At 37.7% G+C, this 23529-nt stretch overlaps 1 protein-coding gene across 2 annotated transcripts in view; it reads left to right on the top strand.

The window, feature by feature from the left end:
* Window positions 1–2812: 2812 nt before the first annotated feature.
* MS3_00001986 (uncharacterized protein) overlaps window positions 2813–23529 on the top strand; it is a 51252-nt gene continuing 30535 nt past the window's right edge. For both annotated transcript variants that reach the window (XM_051209531.1, XM_051209530.1), the window contains exons 1-12: window positions 2813–3055; window positions 3105–3484; window positions 7368–7496; window positions 11628–11885; window positions 15308–15514; window positions 16433–16606; window positions 18563–18656; window positions 19596–19666; window positions 20108–20239; window positions 21041–21160; window positions 21848–22075; window positions 22583–22718. In XM_051209531.1, coding sequence (XP_051074985.1) covers window positions 2977–3055; window positions 3105–3484; window positions 7368–7496; window positions 11628–11885; window positions 15308–15514; window positions 16433–16606; window positions 18563–18656; window positions 19596–19666; window positions 20108–20239; window positions 21041–21160; window positions 21848–22075; window positions 22583–22718 — 2008 coding nt within the window. In that variant the 5' untranslated portion in view covers window positions 2813–2976. The remainder of the gene's footprint in view (window positions 3056–3104; window positions 3485–7367; window positions 7497–11627; window positions 11886–15307; window positions 15515–16432; window positions 16607–18562; window positions 18657–19595; window positions 19667–20107; window positions 20240–21040; window positions 21161–21847; window positions 22076–22582; window positions 22719–23529) is intronic.

Genomic DNA, 23529 nt, shown 5'->3' with positions numbered 1-23529 from the left:
GAAGCTTTTGGGAACCGTTTGAGGAACTGAATGGTTTGTAGCACGTAAGAGCGTGTGCAGCAAGAAGTCCCAATGACCATCCACATCGATTTGAGGGTGAACATCCCAAGCCACCTGTTGTAGATAGTCATGTAGAGCTCGCACATTCAGCCGTTTAAAATTCCATCGCAAATTATTGTTGGGATACCTTAGCTTAGTTTTGATGACAAAACTGAAGGCTATGACGGCATGATCGCTTTTTCCCAGAGGAGCCAGGATTGAGAGGTTGTCGACTAGGAATTCTTCGTTAGTGAATACACAGTCTAAGCGCGATGGTGTCTGACTGTTTCTCCAACGAGTTGCCGACCTCACATTTTCATATAAGCCCAAGTTATCGATGAGGTTGAAGAACCGAGCTTCAGTTGAGTTGTCGCCTCCAGTGTACGTGTGTTCCGCGAAGTTGACTCTAGGGAGATTAAAGTCCCCTAGAATCAGGATGTGTGTGAAACCGAGACGGATAGAGCGGGATAGTCCTTCCAGCATACGACTATCGTACTCGGTGTCGGCAGTTGGCTTCCTGTAAATGACTCCGACTAGACACCTGGAAGTACTAGACAACCTTACAGAGCACCATATGGATTCCTCAAGATTGTTAAACTCGAGGTTGTGAACCTGGTGCACCTCCAAGCAAGAGCTTATGTATATGGCTACTCCGCCCCCAATTCCTATTTTTCTGTCGTTGCGGAACAAAGTCATCCCAGGCAATGCTAACTCTTGATCCGAGAACTGAGAAGATGTCCAGGTTTCAGATATTCCTATCAGATGGGCCTTGTTAGCGTCGCTAAGTTCACGTAGTTCATCCAGTTTGTTTGGTAAACTCGCGGCGTTCGTATATAAGCAGTTTATGCTTTCAATTTGGAACGCATGAGCTTCGTCCTGTTTTTCTGTATGAACCTTATGTGAATGGACAGGTAGCCCACCTATATGAGGTTTGCCGAGGTGGTAGGCCCTGTCCTTTACACGTTTTTTTATCGTTTAGACAGTCCACAAGTGGAATGGTCAGCTCCAGCTTGCCTTTGTTCTTGGTCCTGACTTCGTATGGCCTATCCGGGTGCATGTGGATTCCAGGTGGCAATCGACGTCTGTTGGCACGAAATGCTTCCAGAACTGCAGCCGCCATGTGAGAAGATGGGAAGGTTATCTTCATCAGACGAGGTCTAGGATCACCGTCCTTCTTGGCTAGTCTCGTCACATGCTGAGTCAGTATGTGTTTGAGCCTCAAGGACTGTTTGATGAATTTCCATTCCCTGATGTCAGAATTTGATTGAGTAGGGTCTGCATTTTCCGGTATACCTTGGACAATTATGTTTCTTCCGCGGAAGAACTTCTCGCGAGATTCTTTAGGGACGTTTCGTATGATATTGCGCTCAGAGTACGGTATGTCGGGCAATATTCTTACGTTACCATCTGATTTCAGTAAGTGACTTGCTAGCAAGACGTCCTCTACGTCGGTAGCATTCTTAAGTGTTACTCGGAGAAGCCTCGGGTGATTTAGATGCTTAGAATCCTTTCCTCGAGTGAGCCGGGTGACCGTCAAAGGCTCTATTCTAGGAAGTTCGAGCTTTTGTTCAATTCACCCCACAGCATCCTGTCGTTTTTATCCTGCAGACTGAGAGGAAGGTCAGGATTGTCGACGAGGTTCATGATAATGAGAGAATCGTCACGAACTGTTGTTAATTTACCAGGTTTCACGATGGGTTCAGGTTTAATAACTTGTTTTTTGGAGGTCAGTGTGCGTTTATGAATCTTGGGCTCTTTATTGACCGGACGAACAGTCTTGGGGGTAGACTGTGCGACTAAATCACCAGTTATTTTCCGTGCAGCAACACTTGGGTTGCTCGGCTTAGGCGGTGATGCCTGGTTCTTTTGGGCTCTCTTAACGCGGGTCGAATCGCCTGCAGGGTTTTGGGAACCACTGTTGTGTTCAGCGACCCTGAGCTGGGAGACCCGAGTTTGCCTAGGGAGTCTAGTACCGTCGACGTAATGATGGTACTGAGCCTCGACACGTCGTCGTTAGTGTTGATGGATGCTCCATCGATGACATACCTATCGACATCCCTATTTTTGAGTCCGTTGCGCGCTCTTGTTTGTATATCGGTTTTTTTACTGTCGTATTCCAAGTTAACTGACAGCTTGTTTCGAAGACCTGTCAGTAGGACAATGATGTTACTCAGCAAGACTACTGCGTCCGTGTTGCACGTGACACATACCCACTTTTGGTCTGACTTGCTGAGTTTGTTGTAAGCAGTTGCTGTCAGATTTGTGCATGCTTCGTGAAACCAACCTTTGCAGTTGTCACACTGCATGCCAGTTGTGACAGCAAAACGGCATCCCGGACGTTTGCATGAGTTTTTCATGACGGTGTTGAAGCAAACTATGTTATAGATTCTGGCAAAGCTTAAGACCTTTTTAAAAAAAAACACTAAAATGCACACTGAAAACGGACAAAAACGGACAAAACGAGTGATGTAAACTGAAACTAGTCTATACGTGAAAAACAAAAAAAACCGAATAGTAAGCTGAGGCAAAACCACAGGTAACTATTAAATATAGTGAAACTCAAAAAAAGTAATCTACCGAACGTATAGCTCAGGATAGATTTTTTAGAACTGAAATAGTACTTTTGTTGCGTAAGAACACAGCAAAAGTTTGATATATGCAAATCACGTTAGGACTAAACTTCCCGTTCGAAAATCGCGACCAAGAAAATTGACAAATATCCTTAAAGGCAATCAAAATATTTAAAAACTCTGTTTAACAACGAGAAGTAAACACTAAAAAACCAATTGATTGATGCAAATTAGTCGCTAGGATATTGGATATTGGATTAACCTCTGAGTTTTCGGAGCAATTTCGGAGGTAGCGCTACGTCGCGTGCCTTGCGAATAGTTTCCCTGACTACATTAACTTTCGGGGAAAACACATTTCTGAATTTATATGTTTTCTCATTCTTATCGGCCGTCATATATCAAGACTGCACTTAAATACTCAACGTATGCATATGGAGCATCACCAAGTAAGGACGTCAAATAAAATTTGCTTTAAAGTACTAATCAAACTTTTAGGACTTCAAAACAACGACCCTTTTTCCCAAAAACCACATGAATCCAAAGTTCTGACTGTTAAGAAAAGGGACAATCCTCAGATTGATGAACTATCGCTTAATGCGGCTATACTTATCAAACAATCTGAGTGTGCTCTAACTTCCAAGCACATTCCTCCTAGGTTCCAAACAATCACAAAGTGTTGCAAACAGTTTTGGATGGCGAATTTTCCCGAGTGGTCTCGCATTCTTGAAATAAAACTGGACAAGGACCCACACTTTCTTGACAGTCATATTTCAGAACCCGGTTTCCCGCATAGTTTCTCTGCTCAGCTTTCAAAAATTTTTAATTTCAATATCAAACTAGCAGGATTCTTGGATTCAAGTATTGCGTCAGGAGAGGTCAGTGTTTTGGTGCTTAATCTGTATATTTAAAGTAAGGTGGTTATTGCTAGGTCAAATTACGCTAATCGCTCTTTTTCATATGTCATTTAGTGATTAGTCGTTAGATTTAAAATTAAAAAAGGTTAATGTTTTGAGATTTTACATAGTATGATCTTACCTGAAAAATGTTAAAGGTCAGTTATTTGACCGTTTAAGTGGGTTACTTATAGTTCACAGGTTTCTCAAAATCATGTGGAATGGTCTCGTTGACATTTCAGTTAATAGAACGTTCGATTGTGCTGTTTCGCGCTGCTGTTTAGTCTAATCTCCATAGCATATAGTCAGGCAAAAGACTCAGCGCTATTAAAACAAGTTTGTTCTTCATTATCTCTAAACTAGAGGTCTTTCAATCTTGGTTAAATATATATCTCTGTTTATTAGTTGTATGATGCTGACTAGATCTGAAGCACACTTGCCTCAGGCTGTATACTGACCGACTAACCAAGTAAATGTCCTGTAATCTTAAGAAGAATAGTATATTGCATCACAAGTTCTTACCCTTTGAATTGCGGTTAAAATCAGTATTAGTTAGTGTGTCAAGAGCTAATACGGACTGAATCTTTAGATTTCGTTGTCAAGACCTAACTATCAATTTGTTTGTAAAACGAGAAAATAAGTCCGACGTTTTGGCTGGAGTCCATGATATTTATTTCCAGGTAAATCGCTTTCGAATATAAGATCTTCTAAGTTCTCAGACAGGATGTCTCTAGCTCTTGAGAGTAGCTCTTTGTTCAAACTTTCAGCACTATCTAAACTATTACGATTATCACTATTCTGGAAAAGAACCTACTGTTTATAATGAACAAATAGTTTTCAGTTTCAGTTTGGAAAGGACAGGAGGCTTGATCATCTGTGCTAGTCCTGGAAATGGTGGTCTGTCAGTTGATCCAACTTTCTTTTGAAAGAGTCGACGGATGGAGCCTCAACCATGTGCTGAGTTAATGAATTCCACTCGTTAATGATGCGATGAGAAAGTCGATAGTCAGCTGACAACTAATTTGTTCTGAGCTTGTGAAGTGTTCTAGAGTGTCCTCGTAAATCCTCTGTTTTTGAAGACAAGAAAAATAAGGACATATCAGGTGCAAGTTTATCACTAAGCAATTTGAAAACTAATCAAGTCACCTCTAGTTCTACGACACGACAACGGAAATAGGTTTAGCTTGGCCAGTCGAGTATCATACGAAAGCTTCTCTATTCCGAGAATCAGCTTAGTTGTTGTTCTCTGAACCTTTTCCAGAAGTTCACCGTCTTTTTTTAGGCAGGGGCTAGACGCTTGTATGCACTACTCAAGTTTAGGACGTACGAACACCGTATACAAAGTCAAAAACGTTTTAGCGTCGACATGACTAAAGGCCCTACGTATTGACCATAAAGTTCTAGAACCTTTGGGGGCTATTGCACGTCAGCGTGCAGTAGTCTTGAAGTCTTGGCTAACGATGACTCGTAAGTGATTGTGTGTAGCTCAGTGTTATTTATCGTGCATGTATCTGTGCCTTGATGACTGATATGCATCACAATACACTTGGAAGTATTTGTCGGCAACTGCCAGGTTGAAGATCATTCAGATAATTTCTCCAGGTCGTTTTGGAGTTCTAAGCTATCACCCTTACTTCGTATCGTCCTCCATATCTTGACATCTTCAGCATATAGCAAAACCGATGATGATAGTAGACGAGGACGGTCATTTTCATGCAAGAGGAACAACACTGGCCCCAAAACTGTACCCTGGGGCACTTCACTAAGTACGGCTTCCCAGCTAGACAACTTTGAATTCACCCGAACTAGGAAGTCTTTTATCCACATTAATAGATTGTCTCCAATTCTAGCATCCCTTAGCTTATATAACAGCCGATTGTGTGGAGCTTTGTCAAAAGCTTTGCTGAAATCAATGTAGGCTACGTCTACACGTAACTTTTGGTCCTTAAGAGCTCACCAGCTTTCACAAGCGACTAATAAGTTAGTGAGACAAGAATAACTTATTCTAAAACCATACTGTTTCTCCGAAAGGATCCGGTTTTCATTGAGGTACTTAAACAGCTCCTTCCAAATAATCTTTTCTAAGATTTTAACAACCACACTAGTTGAGCTAACGAGTCGGTAATTCTCAGGTTTATGTTTCGTAACTGTTTCGAAGACAGGACTTGCTATGGCGTTCTTCCAGTCTTTTGGTAACCGACCCTGCGTTACGGATAGATTAAAGCATATACTTAAAGGGTTCGCAACGAAGTTAGATAATTCCTTCAGTCGCCTAGGATGCATCGAGTTCTTTAATGGTCACGTCCAGTGCATGTGCGGGGGGATTTGTATGCGCTGACGGGAAGAGTGCTTTTATGTTATATACATTGATAAAGTAGTTCGAGAACATTTAAGCCTTACCAAAGTCGTCTTCCACTAATGATGCGGCAGTACTGTCTCCCTATAATGCAGGAATATCTCTTCTTTTTGTCCTCTGGTTTATTTACGAATACAAGCGTTTAGGACATTCTATGGATTCCCTAACTTTCTAGACTTACGGAGGGTCGAGGCACAGTTATTCCGAGCTTTTCGGTACTGATATTTCGTCTCATCAGTCCCCAGCAACCTAAATCTATCCCACATTTTTCTTCTCTTGCGGAGATGGATGCGAACCTCCCTACTGAACAATGGTAGAAAGTTTCTCGGCCCCCTTGATATAGTCCAAGGGATGTGCGGTGCGGTAACTTTTAAGTATAAACTTCGAAATGCGTCCTAAGCCGTTTCAATTGAGGACTTTGGCTCTATTGTCCAAACTACTAAAGATGCTGAGTGCATGATATCTGGTATGTTTGCTTTCCAGACGTTAGTTCTGGATTGAGCTGACGCGTGCTCGTGATTGACAGTTACATGGAAGTCAAAATTTAAAACTGTGACCACTTTTACCTAGGGGTGGCATGTAATGGAGGTTCACAACGTCATCCTCATAGTGAGTCAACATAAGATTTAGTTAGGATGATTCAGTGCCCGGGTCGTACCGGGTCGCTTCTTTCACATGTTGCACCAGGGCACATGTGATAACCGCATCACCTAGTTCCTGATCGAAGGAATTATCTGACGATTCAGTTCGCAGATTTTCCCAGTCTACCACTGATGCATTAAAGTCCCCTAGGATTAGACATCGACCACTTTGTGACCAAGTATTGAGACTGCCTAGCAGGACCTCATTTACCCTACAGCTTGGACTGCGATAGACCAAACCAGCAGCTCTTGTCCCTTGCATTTCAAGAGGCAACTAACTAATTCATACGTCCCACTCTCATGGGATACACTGTCGATAATCGCAAATGGGGTAGCATTCCTAATGAATAGAGCCACTCCCCCTCCTTTACGCTTTTGTATTCTGCCGGCCCTTACTAACATAAAACCCTCGAAATAAGGGTCCATACTATCTATAGACTGTGTCAACCAGGTTTTTGTGACTGCGATTATGTCTGGCTTTGTAGAGTCAATCTTTACACCTAGTTCCGATCGCTTATTGATCAAGCTTCGGGCATTAGTGTAACAACTTAATTAAACGATTTTGGAGTTTAGTCCGTTTCAACTAAACAACTAAATGCAATCTGTTGAGCGGTGACTTAGTGACTAAGGCATCCAGCTTTCAATCACAGCCACAAGTTCGCGTGCCGCCCCACCTACTGCTCTTTGAAGAGTCGAGTAGTATCACTAGCCCTCATGCACAGGGTGACTCAAAATCACGTACACAAATGTATACTTGTCTTATGAGTCCTGGCAATTATTGGAGCAGCGATTTTTCTTAAAGACATGTGGTAATTTGTACACAACGTATCCTATAAAAGTCAACTTTCTATAATCTCGTTTCTTTCAGGTTTTTAATTTTCTACGGTTTTGTGATTCCGTTTACAAAGAATCGCGAACAGCTAAAGGATTTCGACGTGGCCATATTATACAGACCTCAATGGTTTACGAAAAGCTAGCAAATTATTACGCAAAATGTGTGAGTCATTCGGTTTTTTTCCATTTCCATCGTGTTTAACTAAGTAGCACTTAAAAGCTTGTATCAGATTGCATCTCCACATAGCACGTTTATTTTATACACTCGTCGACTGTTTAAACATTAAATATTCTTAGGAATATTTAAGATACATGATTCAATATATTTCTTTTCGACTGGTCACCGATAGTAAGACAATATTTACGACCTAAAATCTGTTTTTTTCGGGACTTGAATTCTCCATGTTCATTAGCAGGAACTTCAAGTTAAAACTCCAACATGAGGAATTCTTCACTGTACCAAAGAACTCTCGCAGATAATGAATTCAGTCAACTCTGTCTTACCTTTGGTTGTAAAACATAATTAAAACACCCGTGGGCCGCACTTTTCTACCAAATGCATATTCGAAGCGTCTGTCACGCGTTGTGACACAACCAAGTGAGCAGTGCCGATGTTATATGTAGGGTACTTGACACAATACCTAAATGTTAGTCCTAAGAGTCACATTTTAAGTGCTTGATGAATGAGTAGTCCGCAAGCTAATTTCCTCCAATCTCCTATGACATTTTATCATATCTATTTTTTGTTAATATTCTGCTTATAAGCATATTATTTTACCACAAGGAAATATATTTGTCTGGCCAATAGTCTTCTTGATTTCTAATCATTCGAGGCTGCAGTTAAATAATACAATCTTGTAAGTAGCCATCACTCAGCAATATCGCATAATTCCGCTTATCTGTCGGTTCTTTATTTATTTATTTATTTCAACACACAGATATTGGTACAAAGAGGCACCAAATACATATGCGCCACACAAATTTCATTCGATATGTGTGAGGGCTGTGATACTGCCCGGGTGCCCAAACCGAAGCAGGTGGTTTACTCAGGGGACCACTCCCCGAGCCTTCGACCAGAAGGTCTGATCCACATGGCAGTGGAGCATCGTGAGGAGACGCAGCCGCATGGAAGCCGGTTACCAGCAATTGGTTCATACGCCATTTGTTCCCTCAGGAAACTGGAGCCAATGTGCACCATTGGTTTGGAATCTGGTCAAAGCGCCGGACATTCGCCTCTCATTTTCGTAAACAACACCCCCGTCACGAGAAGTCAGTGAGTAGGACTTCCTTAGCAGAGGCTTTATACGCGTAGCCATGTGAGAGTATTTCGAGAGGGAGAGCGGACTCTCCCCACTCTCGATTCGCATTTTGTTCATCAATTTTTTCAATCTGAAATTAGTCCCATCACCTCAAACCTCCTTCATGAAAGTACTAGACAACGATGATAAGTTCGTTCATAATACTAAAAACTTTTGCAATTCACATCATATTTATTAATTAACTTATTTGAACACATAAATATTGGTACAACGGGATTACCGAATACATATACGCCACACAATAAGAGTGAGGTTGTGAAGTGATAGAGCACGTAACCTGCGTATAATGAAAGAGAAACAGCGAACAGAAATTATTGCGTACAGCGAGTTAATAATAATAATGGAAGAAACAGCTGGTTTAGAATTCTTTCAGTTAAAGAATTTACGTTCACTTATTATGAAGAAACTAAACAAAGTTACACCAGGATCGCCATTAGATTCAATTCTGAGCCGTATCTGATAACGTCTCTACTCACCGTGTTGCACCATTTCAAGCACTTCAGTCAGAGAGACATGAAGGACCAATAGATTCCAGTCATGTACAGCTTTCTTTAACACCACGATATCGTGTTATACAGTGACCACCTCCGCTTTTTCCAACCAGTCCCAGCGTTAGCAAATAATGCACGATGTGGAACTCCATAGGCATATATTCTTAGTACCTGACCAAGCTACCGAAGTCGGTATTCCAAGATAGTGACACTAATTGAATTATCGTCCCTGTGCCCGAACACACGATGCCAAACCTCTGCATTACTAACATGGCGTTACCACTGGATGTCAGCAATCCTTCGGAGACAACGATGATCAAACACAGAAAGTCGTCTAACATCCTCAACTCGGAGAGGCCAGGTTTCACAAGCATAGAGCACAACTGCTCTCATCGACGCGTTGTAGATCTGACCTTTTTCAGCCAAACTAACATCGCGAAGGCGCCAAACGTTAGTATAAGCCGCTCTGGCTTTCACTATACGTGAACTGGTCTCATCTCTCATGCGACCACCAGCACTTACGCAGCTAAGCAGATACATTAACTTCTCGACCCCGTCTATCCCCTCGCTACCCAGGGTGAGTGCAGTATCTGGGTTCTGACAGTTTTGTAAAAGTACTTTGCACTTCGAAGGTGCAAAGCACATACCACACCTATGGACACTATTTGTCAATTGACTAAGTGCGGATTGCATGACTTGGGTATCATCGCATAGTAAGACAATATCGTCCACACACTCAAGGTCGAAAAGTCTTTCTCTAAGCAACAGATTCACACCACCATTACCTACATCCATCAGAGCTGTTTCCGGAACGGCATCAATGGAAAAGTTGAAGAGGGGTGGTGAGATTGGGCAACCCTACTGCTTGAATGGAACAATGGGAAGAGGTAGTCGTACGCCATCACTCTGCATAGGATATTTGTATATAGACCCTCCAAGGTGTTAGTAAGCTTCTCAGGCACACATTTCTTCAATAGACAATCCCAGAGAACAGTTCTGTCCAACGAACCGAAGACGGCCTTAATGTCAAGAAACACTACAATTGTTGGCCTGTAACAAGTATGACAGTGTTCTAAAATTAAGCGGAGGGTCAAGATATGATCAATACATCCTCGATCAGAATGCGAACCGGCCTGTTCCTCGTGAGTCAATCTTTCTCCGGTTTTGAATAATCTACGAAGTGTGACGCAAGCCAATAGTTTCGATTCAATCGGAAGTAGACTTGAATAAGTGACAAATACCTTTAAAAGTTAGGATTGACTATCGATCCTCTAATTCACAAAATTTTGCAAACAACTTAGTTCAATAGTCAGAAGGTTGCAACAGCACTTAAAGAGCCCCAAGAGTAGGTCATCTGGGCTTGGTGGTTCCTAGAGTTCCTTGGGGGCTTTTGTCTCCTGTCCAGAGGGAACAGAACAGTCTGGTCGAGGTCGCTGGGACAGCAGACCAGCTTAAGTGTTTCTCGAATAACTCCACCTACTGTGCTGACATTTAGTGTCAGCCAGGAACGGGTCGTGGTCTGTGCAAAGTTTGAGTAGATGGTCCATCGTTAAGACATCGACATGTTATCTGTTGAACGCCCTTTATGAAGATCACTTAACTGATGGTACAATTTATCCTCGATCGCATCCGGGCTGCAACGTGCAGGGGAGTAGAAGATAACAAATGACATCGTTTTTCACACCGATTTCTTCACACTTTGATGGGGCTTTATAACCTAACATCATATAGCCGCGGTTCTAGAGATACTGTTTCAGTATTCGTAGTCGGTGGTAACATTCATCCCATGGAATACTGTCGAACTACAGGACCTTTCCCAACAACTTAGCCTTCATTTCTGGAAAGGCCTTAAAATAGATTGTCTAAGCCTAATGAAATGTAGATAGGCAATCATCAGCCAAGGAGGATATCACATTCTGATTGATATTTGTGAGACAATGGATCAGTTAAATTGTCCTCCACCTAGTTTTCAAGGAATTTATGATAATTACTATTTGGAGTGCCATCAACTCAGATTGTCACTTACATTGGACCTTCCGGTACTAATAGTGCATTAGTACTTGATAGCCTTTCCGAAAAATTATTGTTCATAATTATAGTACGTTAATGTATAAAATATCAGTAACTATCCCTTGTTAACCAAAACGTGAAGCTCTTTTAAATTAACTTAGTGTCTTGAATGTGTCTTTCTGTCCATTGTTGTTGGTGTACGAAGTTGACGAACGTATAACTTCTGTTTGCCTACACTAATCAGAATTTGTCCAGATTATAAGCGACGGTTTGCAAAGTGAATGGTCTTCATTGTTTTATTGTTAGATGAACCATCAAATAAAGCCATTTTGATCCAAACTTATACAAAAATAAGTCATGTATATTTTTTATGTGGTTCTAAATCGACCCATCACCCCTTAAAAGATAATAGACTATGGTTATACAACTAATATAAATATTACAAGTCCTTTTTGCACTTTTTCATTATTTTAGGGTGACTGGAGTGGATACATTAAATTACTGGAACGAATGAAACGAGAGGGTTTGTTACCTTCAAAAAATACTTATTTCTATGGATTCGAATGTTTGGGTAAACTTATGAACGAGAATGGATCTCAACTTCCACCGTCTTCGCACCCTCAGTCTATTTCAAAAAATAAAGCATTTAATCGCATAACTCCCAAATCAGTTATACCTATGGAAAAAATTGGACGCGAAGCTAAAAATCTAATAGGTGCTGCTGAAAAGGAGGTAATTTATTTTGCCCCTTTCTGTAATAAATGTAATTTTTCAGTTACCATTCTTAAATTATTATTTTTAATAGTCAAATCATTGGCATTTTACGGGGTTCTGGGTATCTATGTGGTTGTGCCACAGGATTGATCCGCGCTCTTCAAGTTCCATTATTAAAACTTGGATAGCGACTGATCCTCCTCAAAACAAATGTAAACTTATCATCTATCAGAAGGGTATGTTTATATAGAAGTGAACACCTCCCGAATCCTCTAGTACGAACGAGGGTGGTGAATCCGTTCACCCACTCATAATGCTTTCATATATCCACTGTTAGGGAAGTCCTACTCACCGCCTTATCGCGACCAGGGTGTTGTTTACGAAATTGGGACGAAAAGCGAACGTCCGGAGCTTAAACCGGGTTCGTGAGTACGGAGGATCCACCTAGGAGAGTTAGAAAACCTTTATTCCAAACTATTTATGCAAATGGGGCTCAAGATCCCAAAGGAGCAAATGGCGTGTAAACCTATTCTTGGTCACCCGCTACCATGAGATATCGTCTCATTACGTTGCTCCGCTGCCTCGTGAATTAGGCATCTAGCTCAAAGGCTTGGCGACTGCCCTCTAGCTCGCACACAAATCAAATAATGGTTAGAACTGAAAAAATACTCTCCCTCCAATTTACATTTTCAGAAATTGTATTTACAATTATTCCGAAACATTCGTTATTATTTTATATTACATCACGTCTATATTCTCTTCTTTTCATATTTTGTTTACTCCCTTATTTTTCAACCCATACAGCAGTTTGTTTATTGTTGAAAACCCTCTCCCAACCAAGCGTTCTCAAACCGCTTTTTGGTCGAAAGTTGAACGCTACATCCGACTACGAATACTTAAACAGTCTTTCTGAAACCACGTATACCATTCAAACTGGCCCCCTTCAACGTTAATGCGGATCGGACAACAGATAGGGTTGGCTATATCTTTATAAATTCATAATATCGATATCTGTTGTCTATCCGAGACTCATATTCAAGACTCTAGTAAAGTACTACAAGTTTTCTTTCCATCTGCCCAGATACTGCACTCACCCTGGGTAGCGAGGGGATAGACGGGGTCGAGAAGTTAATGTATCTGCTTAGCTGCGTAAGTGCTGGTGGTCGCATGAGAGATGAGACCAGTTCACGTATAGTGAAAGCCAGAGCGGCTTATACTAACGTTTGGCGCCTTCGCGATGTTAGTTTGGCTGAAAAAGGTCAGATCTACAACGCGTCGATGAGAGCAGTTGTGCTCTATGCTTGTGAAACCTGGCCTCTCCGAGTTGAGGATGTTAGACGACTTTCTGTGTTTGATCATCGTTGTCTCCGAAGGATTGCTGACATCCAGTGGTAACGCCATGTTAGTAATGCAGAGGTTTGGCATCGTGTGTTCGGGCACAGGGACGATAATTCAATTAGTGTCACTATCTTGGAATACCAACTTCGGTAGCTTGGACAGGTACTAAGAATATATGCCTATGGAGTTCCACATCGTGCATTATTTGCTAACGCTGGGACTGGTTGGAAAAAGCGGAGGTGGTCACTGTATAACACGATATCGTGGTGTTAAAGAAAGCTGTACATGACTGGAATCTATTGGTCCTTCATGTCTCTCTGACTGAAGTGCTTGAAATGGTGCAACACGGTGAGTAGAGACGTTATCAGATACGGCTCAGAATTGAATCTAATGGCGATCATGTTGTGACTTTTTTCATAGTAGTTTAATGACTTGAAATAATTCTTTCTAGTTCTATTTTAATTAAGTGAACTGCTTCTCTTATTATTCTTTTTATACTCACCCTCCTTTGTATGTCTTTTTGTAGTCTCATTTTTATTTTTTAGCCCTTACGGATTTCGGTGTCCGTTCGTATCAATGTTCCTCATCTATGCCACATTAGGTAGGTCGATGGACACCGACCAGGGAGGACAGAACCGCCTGATCTAGGTCGCCGGGACAGCAATCCAGCTAAACTGTTTCTCAAATAATTCTATCGACCCAGACGTCAATAGATGCTATTAATCGGTGTTCCGTCCGCTTCTCAGATTACTCCCGAAGCCCATTTGCACCATTGGTTTGGAACCAAGGTTTTCCAGCTGTCCTAGTTGGGTCTCCCGTACTCGCCAACCCGGTTTAAGCCCCGGACATTCGCTTTTCGTCCTAATTTCGTACAAAACACCCTGGTCGCTATAAAACAGTGAGTGGGACGTCCCTGACAATGTCTATTTACGAGTGGCAATATGAAAGCATTTCTAGAGGTAGAGTGGACCCACCACTCTCGGTTTTATTTAATGCATTCAGGGTCTTCTTTGCAGTAATGCAGGCACTTGTTAGATTTTATAGATCTCCGACAGGAATAGTCTTGACATAAGACTTATGGAATACTTCCTACTTGAAAGCTCTTCTGAGGTGAAATATTCTTTTAGTTCTTAGTTCCTAAAGTGCTACTTTATGTTTTAAGACCCTTTACCACTGGGTTTGCGATATCTTTGTTCAGATTATATTAAATGAATCAAGCTAATTATCAATAGTCTTCGTGAAAATCCGACAGAATGCATTCTAATTTTTCATTATTATTGCTAAAATTCCCAGCTCATTTTAGGACATCTGTTCTCAATTATTAGTTCATTACCCTGTTAATAACCTTTTCTTTTGTACATTCGGTGGGATAATAAAACTGTGTATACACATGTTGTTTGTCTAGTCAGTCTTTGCTGTCCCTAATAAGTTTTCTACTGAATATTTACTTGTGTTAGGTAGTAGCTTCAGGCAGAATAAAAAGTTACTTATATTCTTTGTTCAGAGAATAAGAACCTCAGAGTATTTCTTCTTTTTACATTTGGTTCATTCATGTAGTTTATTTGTCTAATAACAAGTTGAAGGCAATTTAGCTATTCATGTAGTTTCACCACATGGAAAACAATGTTATTTCCAACAGTATAACAGTTTCACAGATTTATTATCCTCTATGTTTTAAGACATCTTTAATTGACCATAAAACTATTAAATAAGTCAAAATAAAAGAGGCGGCACTAAATTTTTGTTCACAAGTAACAATTTATTAAGTCACTCCTTTGAGTTTATTCCTATTCTTACATTCTATAGAAAACTTCGCAGGGTGTTTGTATCTGTTTATTAATTCATTTTATTCATTACAATTCTCTGTTTCATTGATATCTTGTAACAGACCAAGATTATTTGTTTCTTAATCTTCACATGACTTAGCTATAAGTTTGTAATTCTCTGCTTCTCTAGGTAATTTTATATACTCTGTTAAGTGAGATCATGTTGATGAATGTTTTATTTGTTGGCATTCATTCACTAAGCGAGTGCTGACTATTCTTTATTATTCTTGTAATTCCTATGAATTTAATTAATATACACGCTTTCTCTTTTTAAAGGGACATGATCTAACTCAGGGTTTACTAGGTTTATCTCTAGAAGAAGGTTCATTGAGGAACATTCTCACTGCTTTGTTGTATGTCCGACCAAATATAAATCCAAATCTTAATTACTTTATACACTATTCATCCAGTAATATTTCATCACATACCAAACGTATCAAGGAAATATCTCATCCAGCTCAAAAACATTTAGATAATGTTAAAGTAAGTTAATAACATTTTGTTTCCCTGATTATGCCCACAGACTTGCATGACGTGCTTTTTGCATTACCCCAGTAATCTAAATACCCATTTCTTAGCACTTTACATGAAATGTGTAAAACTAAAACGTAATAAGAAAGTATAATTGAGTGCTTTCTGTCTAATATCAACTGATCTGATGACTCAGATCTTTGATGCAACTTCTTGTCAACTATTAAATTAATTTTCAATTCAATCAAAAGTAGTTAAGATATTGATTTTGTACTCGCAAAAAATTAGCTGAATCCGAAATTCCTTATCATAAGCTTAATTTCCTAACCTACATATAATTATAATTCCTTACCAATGTAATTTGAATTAATAAGTTTAAATTTGTCTAGTGGTAATTTGACATGTCACAGGTTCGAATCCCACTACATTGTTTTCAGTTCAAGCAGTCTGCTAGTATTACTATTTCTACCATACGAACAGAAGTCAAGCTTGTAAATCCATGTTTGATAAATAAGTTGCATTAAAATATTTGATTTAGACCTTGAGCAATAGGTCTCACAATATATCTCACTGATACAAATGTGTTCGCTTTTTTCTTTCTCTTATTTTCATAATTCTTGCTTACTGATTTTGTTCATTTTTCCTTCCTTTTTATACTTAGTTATCCTCTTAAATTAGTATTATCACCATCATTATCAATCTTTTGGTTTTTCCCTTAATAATTCCTTTTTCCTGTTTCGATCTAAAACGTGATAACTTAAATTAAAGCACCCTTAAACCAGGTCTAACTCTGTACATATCTGTCTGTAAACACCTCTATATTATTGTTTAAATTACATTAATCTCTAAAACAATCCCTTTTCTAATAAAACACTAGTCCTAAGTCAAGTTGTTCTCTCAGTTTGGAAATGTTTTCCTCCTTAATTATAGCACGAACGTAAAAATCCTTACGCTGGTATTTTTACGGATTTTGGTGACATTTCAAAGGCATTTAAAAACCAGATGTATGTAGAACAAATGACAGAAGTCACTGTCTCACCCGTACTTTCACCATTCGGTCAATCAGAAACTACCTCTTTATCGCCAGAACTAAAAAAGAATTTGGTACGTTATCTTGTTTTGTACATCTGTAAATGGTTTACTCACTATAATTTTAATATCTAATATATATATGTACACAGGAAATCTAAACCATTGAAAGCAACTTTGGGACTAAATTCATTCTTTTAAGGTGTACCACTCTCCAGTATCGCTTACATTTACTACATCATTAATTGAACTTAAAGTAAACTGTTTGATATTTTATGAAATTTTTATTCTGCGGCTTGCAAATTAAAAGTCTGAAAGAATTTACGGCGATAAAAGAAATCCCATATTTTCCAAGATATTACAGCACATACTTTAAGATAAATTCCACTTATATACTTACAGTCGCGCCTCATTGTAAGGAATCTAATTTCAGTTCCATCCATTCTTTTCACAATTCGGTAACTGGCTTTTATCAGTTACAAATTCCCAACTTCTGTTTGTTAGCTTCGCCAACGCTTTAAGCGTTTTTCCGTTTTTTACAACTGTTCAGAACCTTAACCAGGCTGAGACTGGTTGATTTGCTTGTCTTAAGACTTTTTTATTCTGTTTTATTTGAACACATAGATATTGGTACAAGGAGGCACCAAATACATATGCGCCACACAAATCTCATTTGATTTGTGTGAGGGCTGTGATACTGCCCGGGTGCCCAAACCGAAACAAGTGGTTCTCTTAGGGGGCCACACCCAGAGCACTCGACCTAAAGGTCTGATCCACAAGGCAGTGAAGCAACATAATGAGATGCAGTCCCATGGTAGCCGGTGACCAACGATTGGTTCATACGCCATTTGTTCCCTCAGGATACTGGAGCTCATGTGCTCCATTGGTTTGGAATCAGGGTTTTCCAACTCCCGTAGGTGGACTTTCCATGTCCACTAACCCGGTTAAAGCGCCGGACATTCGGTTTTCGTCCTCTGAATTTCGTAAACAACACCCCTGTCACGAGAAGGCAGTAAGTAGGACTTCCTTATCAATGTATGTATACGCGTGGCCGTGTGAGAGCATTTCGAGAGGTAGAGCTTACTCTCCCCACTCTCGGCTATACCACGGTATTTGGGGGCTTTAAGACTGTTGCATCTCTTAGTCTTATATGTGCTATTCCTATATTTATTAAAACAGTTTATTTAAATAAACTATAAATTGAAATTCACACACATTTTGCGTTTATTTTTATTTTACATCATTGAAAAGCCATATAATTGAAGAATTTTTCTTGTGGTTTAGAAATAGTCAAAAGTATACAGTTTAGTTATATGTGATATTTAAATCGTGGCTTATAGTGGAATTCAGGACACCTGTTCCTTCTTATTTAAGATACGTCAGCCAAATGTATGCATTTCAGTGTTCATATTCACACTGAGATTCGAACCCATTACTTGTTGCTTCAAACGTCAACTCACTATCCACTAAGCTACTAAGTCGAGTTGACAAGCCTTCAAACAACAAAAATCGTGTCCTGAATTCCACTGCTCTAGCAATAATCCATTGCTCCAGGAATCGAAGATAAACATCAAGAGAATGAATAGTACTTGGCAACATTTGGAAAAGATAGACAAGAACAGATCAGGTTGGGGATTGCTGGTTGGCGGTCTATGCTGCACGAGGAGTAACAGGAGTACTTAAGCTACAATCCAAGTATGCTAAAAATTTGTAACTGAAAAGGCTATATCAGCACAATGCTCTCAAAATCACCAATACATCAATAAAAACTAATCAGGTGTCGTTCTTCAAATCAACAACGAGAAAGTACAAACTCTAACAAGTACATAGCATGATTTGTGATCATTAGAGTTTCGATAAATTTTGTACTTTACTGCGATTACAAATTTATATATGATAGTTTGTTATTCGACTTAATAAAACGTTGTAACTAATATTGGTTTGCAATATTTAATTTTCATCCGGTTTTATTGATTTCCTCAACAATAATTTTGTGTTTGTATAGTATTCATTTTTATTTCCTTTACATAGCATAATGCTTTGATTGAAGAACGTAAACACTGGCATCAAATCCTACTAACGGCCTTTAATGAACAGTTGAAAAGGCTTAAAATAATTCATGCAAGTGAGTTTTTTTTCCTCAAAGGAAAATTCACTAGTTCTTGTACAATTTTATCTCTCAAGTTACCAATAAATAATTATAGCTGATATAATACAAGTGTGGCTGCTCAAACTATGATAGTGTTGAATTTAAAATGATAATTTCATGACTTTCAGAGGTTATTGATAAGCAGGTTTTACAAACTAGTTAGAAATATTCAAATCCAGTTTATTATAACATGTAATATGGTTTAAAAAGTCTCGATATGTCCAACCAGTCAAAATCTTATCCAAACTAATTTTGCTTTGTTTGCTTCAATTTTATATTTATTTGCGTTTGCTACATAAATTGCAATATACACTAGTCTGGGCATCTCTGACTCTTTCGTTATGTTTGTTTGAATGTGAAAAGTCATATGTACAAAGCTGTAGTGCATATGGTTCTGTACTCACCTGTGTGACCTAAACCTTACAAGTTTGAAGTGTTCTAGAGTTTTCTGTGTCCCTTCATCTCTTAGTTGTATTGTTCTGAGCTGGCGGCAACACTATACATGCCATTTCAATGCCAAACTCCTTCTTGAATATGAATTCATTAGAAACTACTAGCTTTGGTAGCTAACACTCTCAATAACAGCAATTACCATATCAAACATCGTTCCCTACTTTTTTTCATCCCATTGCCTGGTCTCAAAATATAATGGTTGTACTGGATTTATATTTCTTGGATAAATCTCATCGTTCTCTGAAAGGTCCTAGAAATAACGAAAATAAATATCTCCAGTAACATCAGAATTATTACCGCTGAGTTACTAGTTTCGTAGTTATTCCCTTTAATTATAGGTTATTTCCACCAAGTAGTCAGTAATTCACACTTAAATTATTTTAATTTTATGTGACAGTTCGTCACATTGTCCTTCTCTTTCTTACCGAACATTTATCAAGAACTTTTATTAATTTCTTCTAGAAGGAAAACTGACAGCTTATCCATTCCTGAAGATCTTGCCTGCATCAAATTATATAGATCTGATGATTTCGGTAGTTACATTTTGCATGTTTATTTATTTAAGTGGATCATTGTTTCCCAATTACTTTGTGTTTAGTAGTTATATAATAAATTCAATTGTTGTGATTCTGAATATTTGTTTTTCGTCTTGTATATGTTCTTGTAATTTTGGTCAACTTAAATTTTTATGCATCGAAATTCTTATATCAGCTTGAACATTGTCACAAACATATTATACGAAAATCACTTGTTCAAGGAATGATATAACACTAATTGATTGTAATTAAGTGTTCTGATATACTGGTTTACGATATGACGATTCTAAAGCTTCCTGATTTGTGTGATTTCGAATAATATTTGTATTATTTCATGCTCCAACATTTTGTTGACCTAATGGTTTTCAAGTATTTCGTGATAATAGTTATTATTATTACGTCTACCTAGTAGATATTCTCTCTTACATTTTCCTTCAGGGCATTGATATGTTAATTGTGGATTCAGCTTTACAGTATACCTCCTCATCAATTGCTTGTCTTCAACTTGGTCGGCGTGTAGAACGCGCTTGTACTGTATACCGCCAAGAAAAAATAGGATATTTTAAGCAGGTAAGACAATATTTACTCCTTGTAAATGTATTTTTTTATACTGAACTTTATGAAGTAATTAAATGTCGATTATTACCTCCTGGTGTAATCATTTGAAGTCTACCATGTATTCATATCTGAAATCATCAAATGCACTCATTCTTTACCTCCCTCGAGCCTCAATATTATTTTATAATTTAGTCCACATAGTCATTTCTCTTTTCCAAACCATGTTATTCACGTGTAGACCTTTTCTCTATCATTGTCTTCACTATTACTTTACCTTATATAAAATTGATGTAACAGACTCATACGCAAATCTCTATTTAATTACACAGTTTTCGTTGTATCAGTTTAAAAAGTCTCAGCCTGAATCTCATTTTGTGTTCAGTTGTAACTTATAATTCAATCATTTAACTTTCTTTGCTGAATAAAATAAAAATGCTGTAACTTACTTCGTCAGGACAGTTTTATGTATTTTTATTACTCACAGTTATATAACTTTTTCTTTGCGCAGTTAATTTTCTAAGATTTGTTCAATCTGAAGAAATTTTTAAGTACTAATCGGGACCTTTTTAAAGTCTACGGAAAATAAACTAGTAAATAAGTAGCCATTCGATTATATGACTTGACTTTCCCCGTATGTAATCACTTAAACAAAACTTTTACACTGGTTATTGTAACAAAATCTTTATCAGCTTATAGCTGTCATTATAGACTCGACAAAAAATTTTTGAAAGTGATTATTTGTTCTATTCTATAAAAAAACACGAGAATGTTTCAAAATCTATTTTAAAAAATACATTCGTTTCTTTCCTGTAGTTAGAGAAAATGTACATGACATATGCTACTTTGTTTAATGAACATGAAATGAAATTTCCTAATTTCCGTCATATGTGGCTATATGCTCTGCAGTCACGTATAGATCAAGGTCCGAATACGGTTAGTTCTATGTTTTTTTAATTTAAGTTTTATTTCTTTAAATTTACTCAAAAAAACTCTTTTGGTAATTCGGTATTTGCTTATTAGTTGATTGTATTTATGGTTTCTTGATAAGTAATTAGTGTGAAACAATGGCTTGTGAACTCTGTATTCCTCTCTTACCGTCTGTAATGAATTATTTTACGTATGATTCTTTGTCCACTCACTAAGAAGTAAATATTTGTAGCTTGTTTTTTGGATGTTGTTGTGCGCTAATTTCCTGTGAAACGTGCTTGTAGGTAGAAATACTGATTTCCTTTGGTGTATCATCTTCATCAAGGCTTGACTAGATGATTTCACTTGTCGATTGATGAACTCGATTAATCATTGAAATAAATTAAGAAGTAAACGAAAAACACGACAAGTTTTTATTTACCACAGTAAGCAAACATATGGCGTTTAGAAAATTTGTGGATCATATATGTTAGAATTATCAGTGTAGTGGCGTTTGACAAAATCTAAACCACTTTATTACGCAACTGTCTGTAAAATCGTATAGCCTTCATCTTAACATATATATCCATGCTCATCATCAAGATTAAACAGAAACATTTCTTACTTTATTTGAATTTACTTCATAAAAGTATCGAAATTTATTGTTCCCTGTATTAGTTAGTTTCTACTGTTTAATTTTGTTTTAACTATCAGCAACATAATTGGACTTCGTGGCCTCCAACAATTCTTTTCATGATTGGTGAGGTATTATACAGTCTTATATATGAACATTTACGTTTCGACTTAAATGGCCCACTTAGAGTTCGTCATGAATTCTCAAAAAGTAATGAAAAGACAAGTAGTAATATTCGTCGTAAAGATACTCCAGCTATCTTTGAAGTTCTCGCAGAATTCCCAACTGAAGTAACTAATGAAATTAAGGTTAGTATTTGATTTTCACTGTTACGTAATCTAAAGTATCCAGTGTGTTATTATTAACTGAAATAAAATAAATTTGTTTACAATACTCCCTTTGTTTTGAATCCCTTCACTGTCGTTTGCGTACGGTTGCAAACATTACCAGTCTTACTAATTAATTAAAGACAATTAAACTAGAAATATTTTCTTCCTATAGATATCACCCATTTAATCTGTACAATTGTATTTAAAATTAATTTTTACAAACAGTAATCACGTAAAATGGAAGAGAACATTATACTTAGATCAACAATAGACAGTTTCTGTCTAAACAAAAATATTTAAATAACACGTTTACCCTTCTGTTTTATTATAAACCACTGTTTGTAAGAACTTAACTACAAATAAGATTGCATAGCTGAATTGTCTTAATCTTTTTTTCAATGAAATTAGTACTAAAAACAAAATTTGATAAAAATTTCAGTCTGATAGAAGTTAATCACTTTCATCATTATTATTGTCTTTTTTTAGGTTCATCCAACGCTAATTAACTGGTATCGTGATGCAGATTATCCACCCTTAAGTTTCCATCCATGTGCTCTACCTATGCTTTGTCCACCAGTTCCATGGATCAATCTTGATGATGCTGGTTATTTGATTTCAAGAAGTAATTGAAAACATCTGCATCTTTTGCAATTAACTTTCCCACGATTGTTATAAAATCTTTTATAAGCTAAATCATTTAATTAAATTGATGAAGATGTTCGACTATCTACTGTGCACATATTGATTGCGTGTAGATTAATTGGACAAAAAGCAAGTGATGTGATATCGACTATCTTATCCATTGCCACGAAATGTTTACTTTTCAATTTTTTTTACAAATATAATAATTTTGTATGTATTTTTGATTCACAGCCTAGTTGATTGAGGTCGAAAATGTAGACCATTGGTTTACAATTGAGTTCTCTAATAATTAATCGCTATCCACGAGAACTAAAAATTCTCAGTGAGATCGTTGCTATATACTTGTGAAGAGTTTCACATGCGAACGAAATCGCTGTTCAGTGTTTCTTGGATTAAAATAATGACAATAATACCTGTATTTAACATCAGTTCTCCAATATCGCAATAAATTTATGCTTAACATGCCCCAAAATTAAAATTATTCAAAATTTTCCTTTATAAATTAATTAGTAGACAATGTCTGCCACCCAGTCTCTGAAGGTTTCTATCAGTTTAGCTGCTACAACTATTTTTTCCATCCATCATTTATAAGATGAATGAATGACAATGTGCATGTCTTATTTTTTCAAGGAATAGGGAGTCTCAATAAATCCAATGTTTCCGTTTTAATTTGATAGTATCTACTATCACAATAATTTACGAGCCCTTTATTGTAAATCGTGAATGCGTACAATTAACATGAATAATTATTTAGTTCAAACAAATCTGAAACAGAAACGTTCACTCCAATA

Source organism: Schistosoma haematobium, chromosome 1 (assembly GCF_000699445.3).
Source record: "Schistosoma haematobium chromosome 1, whole genome shotgun sequence".
Classification (NCBI taxonomy): Eukaryota; Metazoa; Platyhelminthes; class Trematoda; order Strigeidida; family Schistosomatidae; genus Schistosoma; species Schistosoma haematobium.
This window is presented reverse-complemented; position numbering and strand designations above follow the sequence as displayed.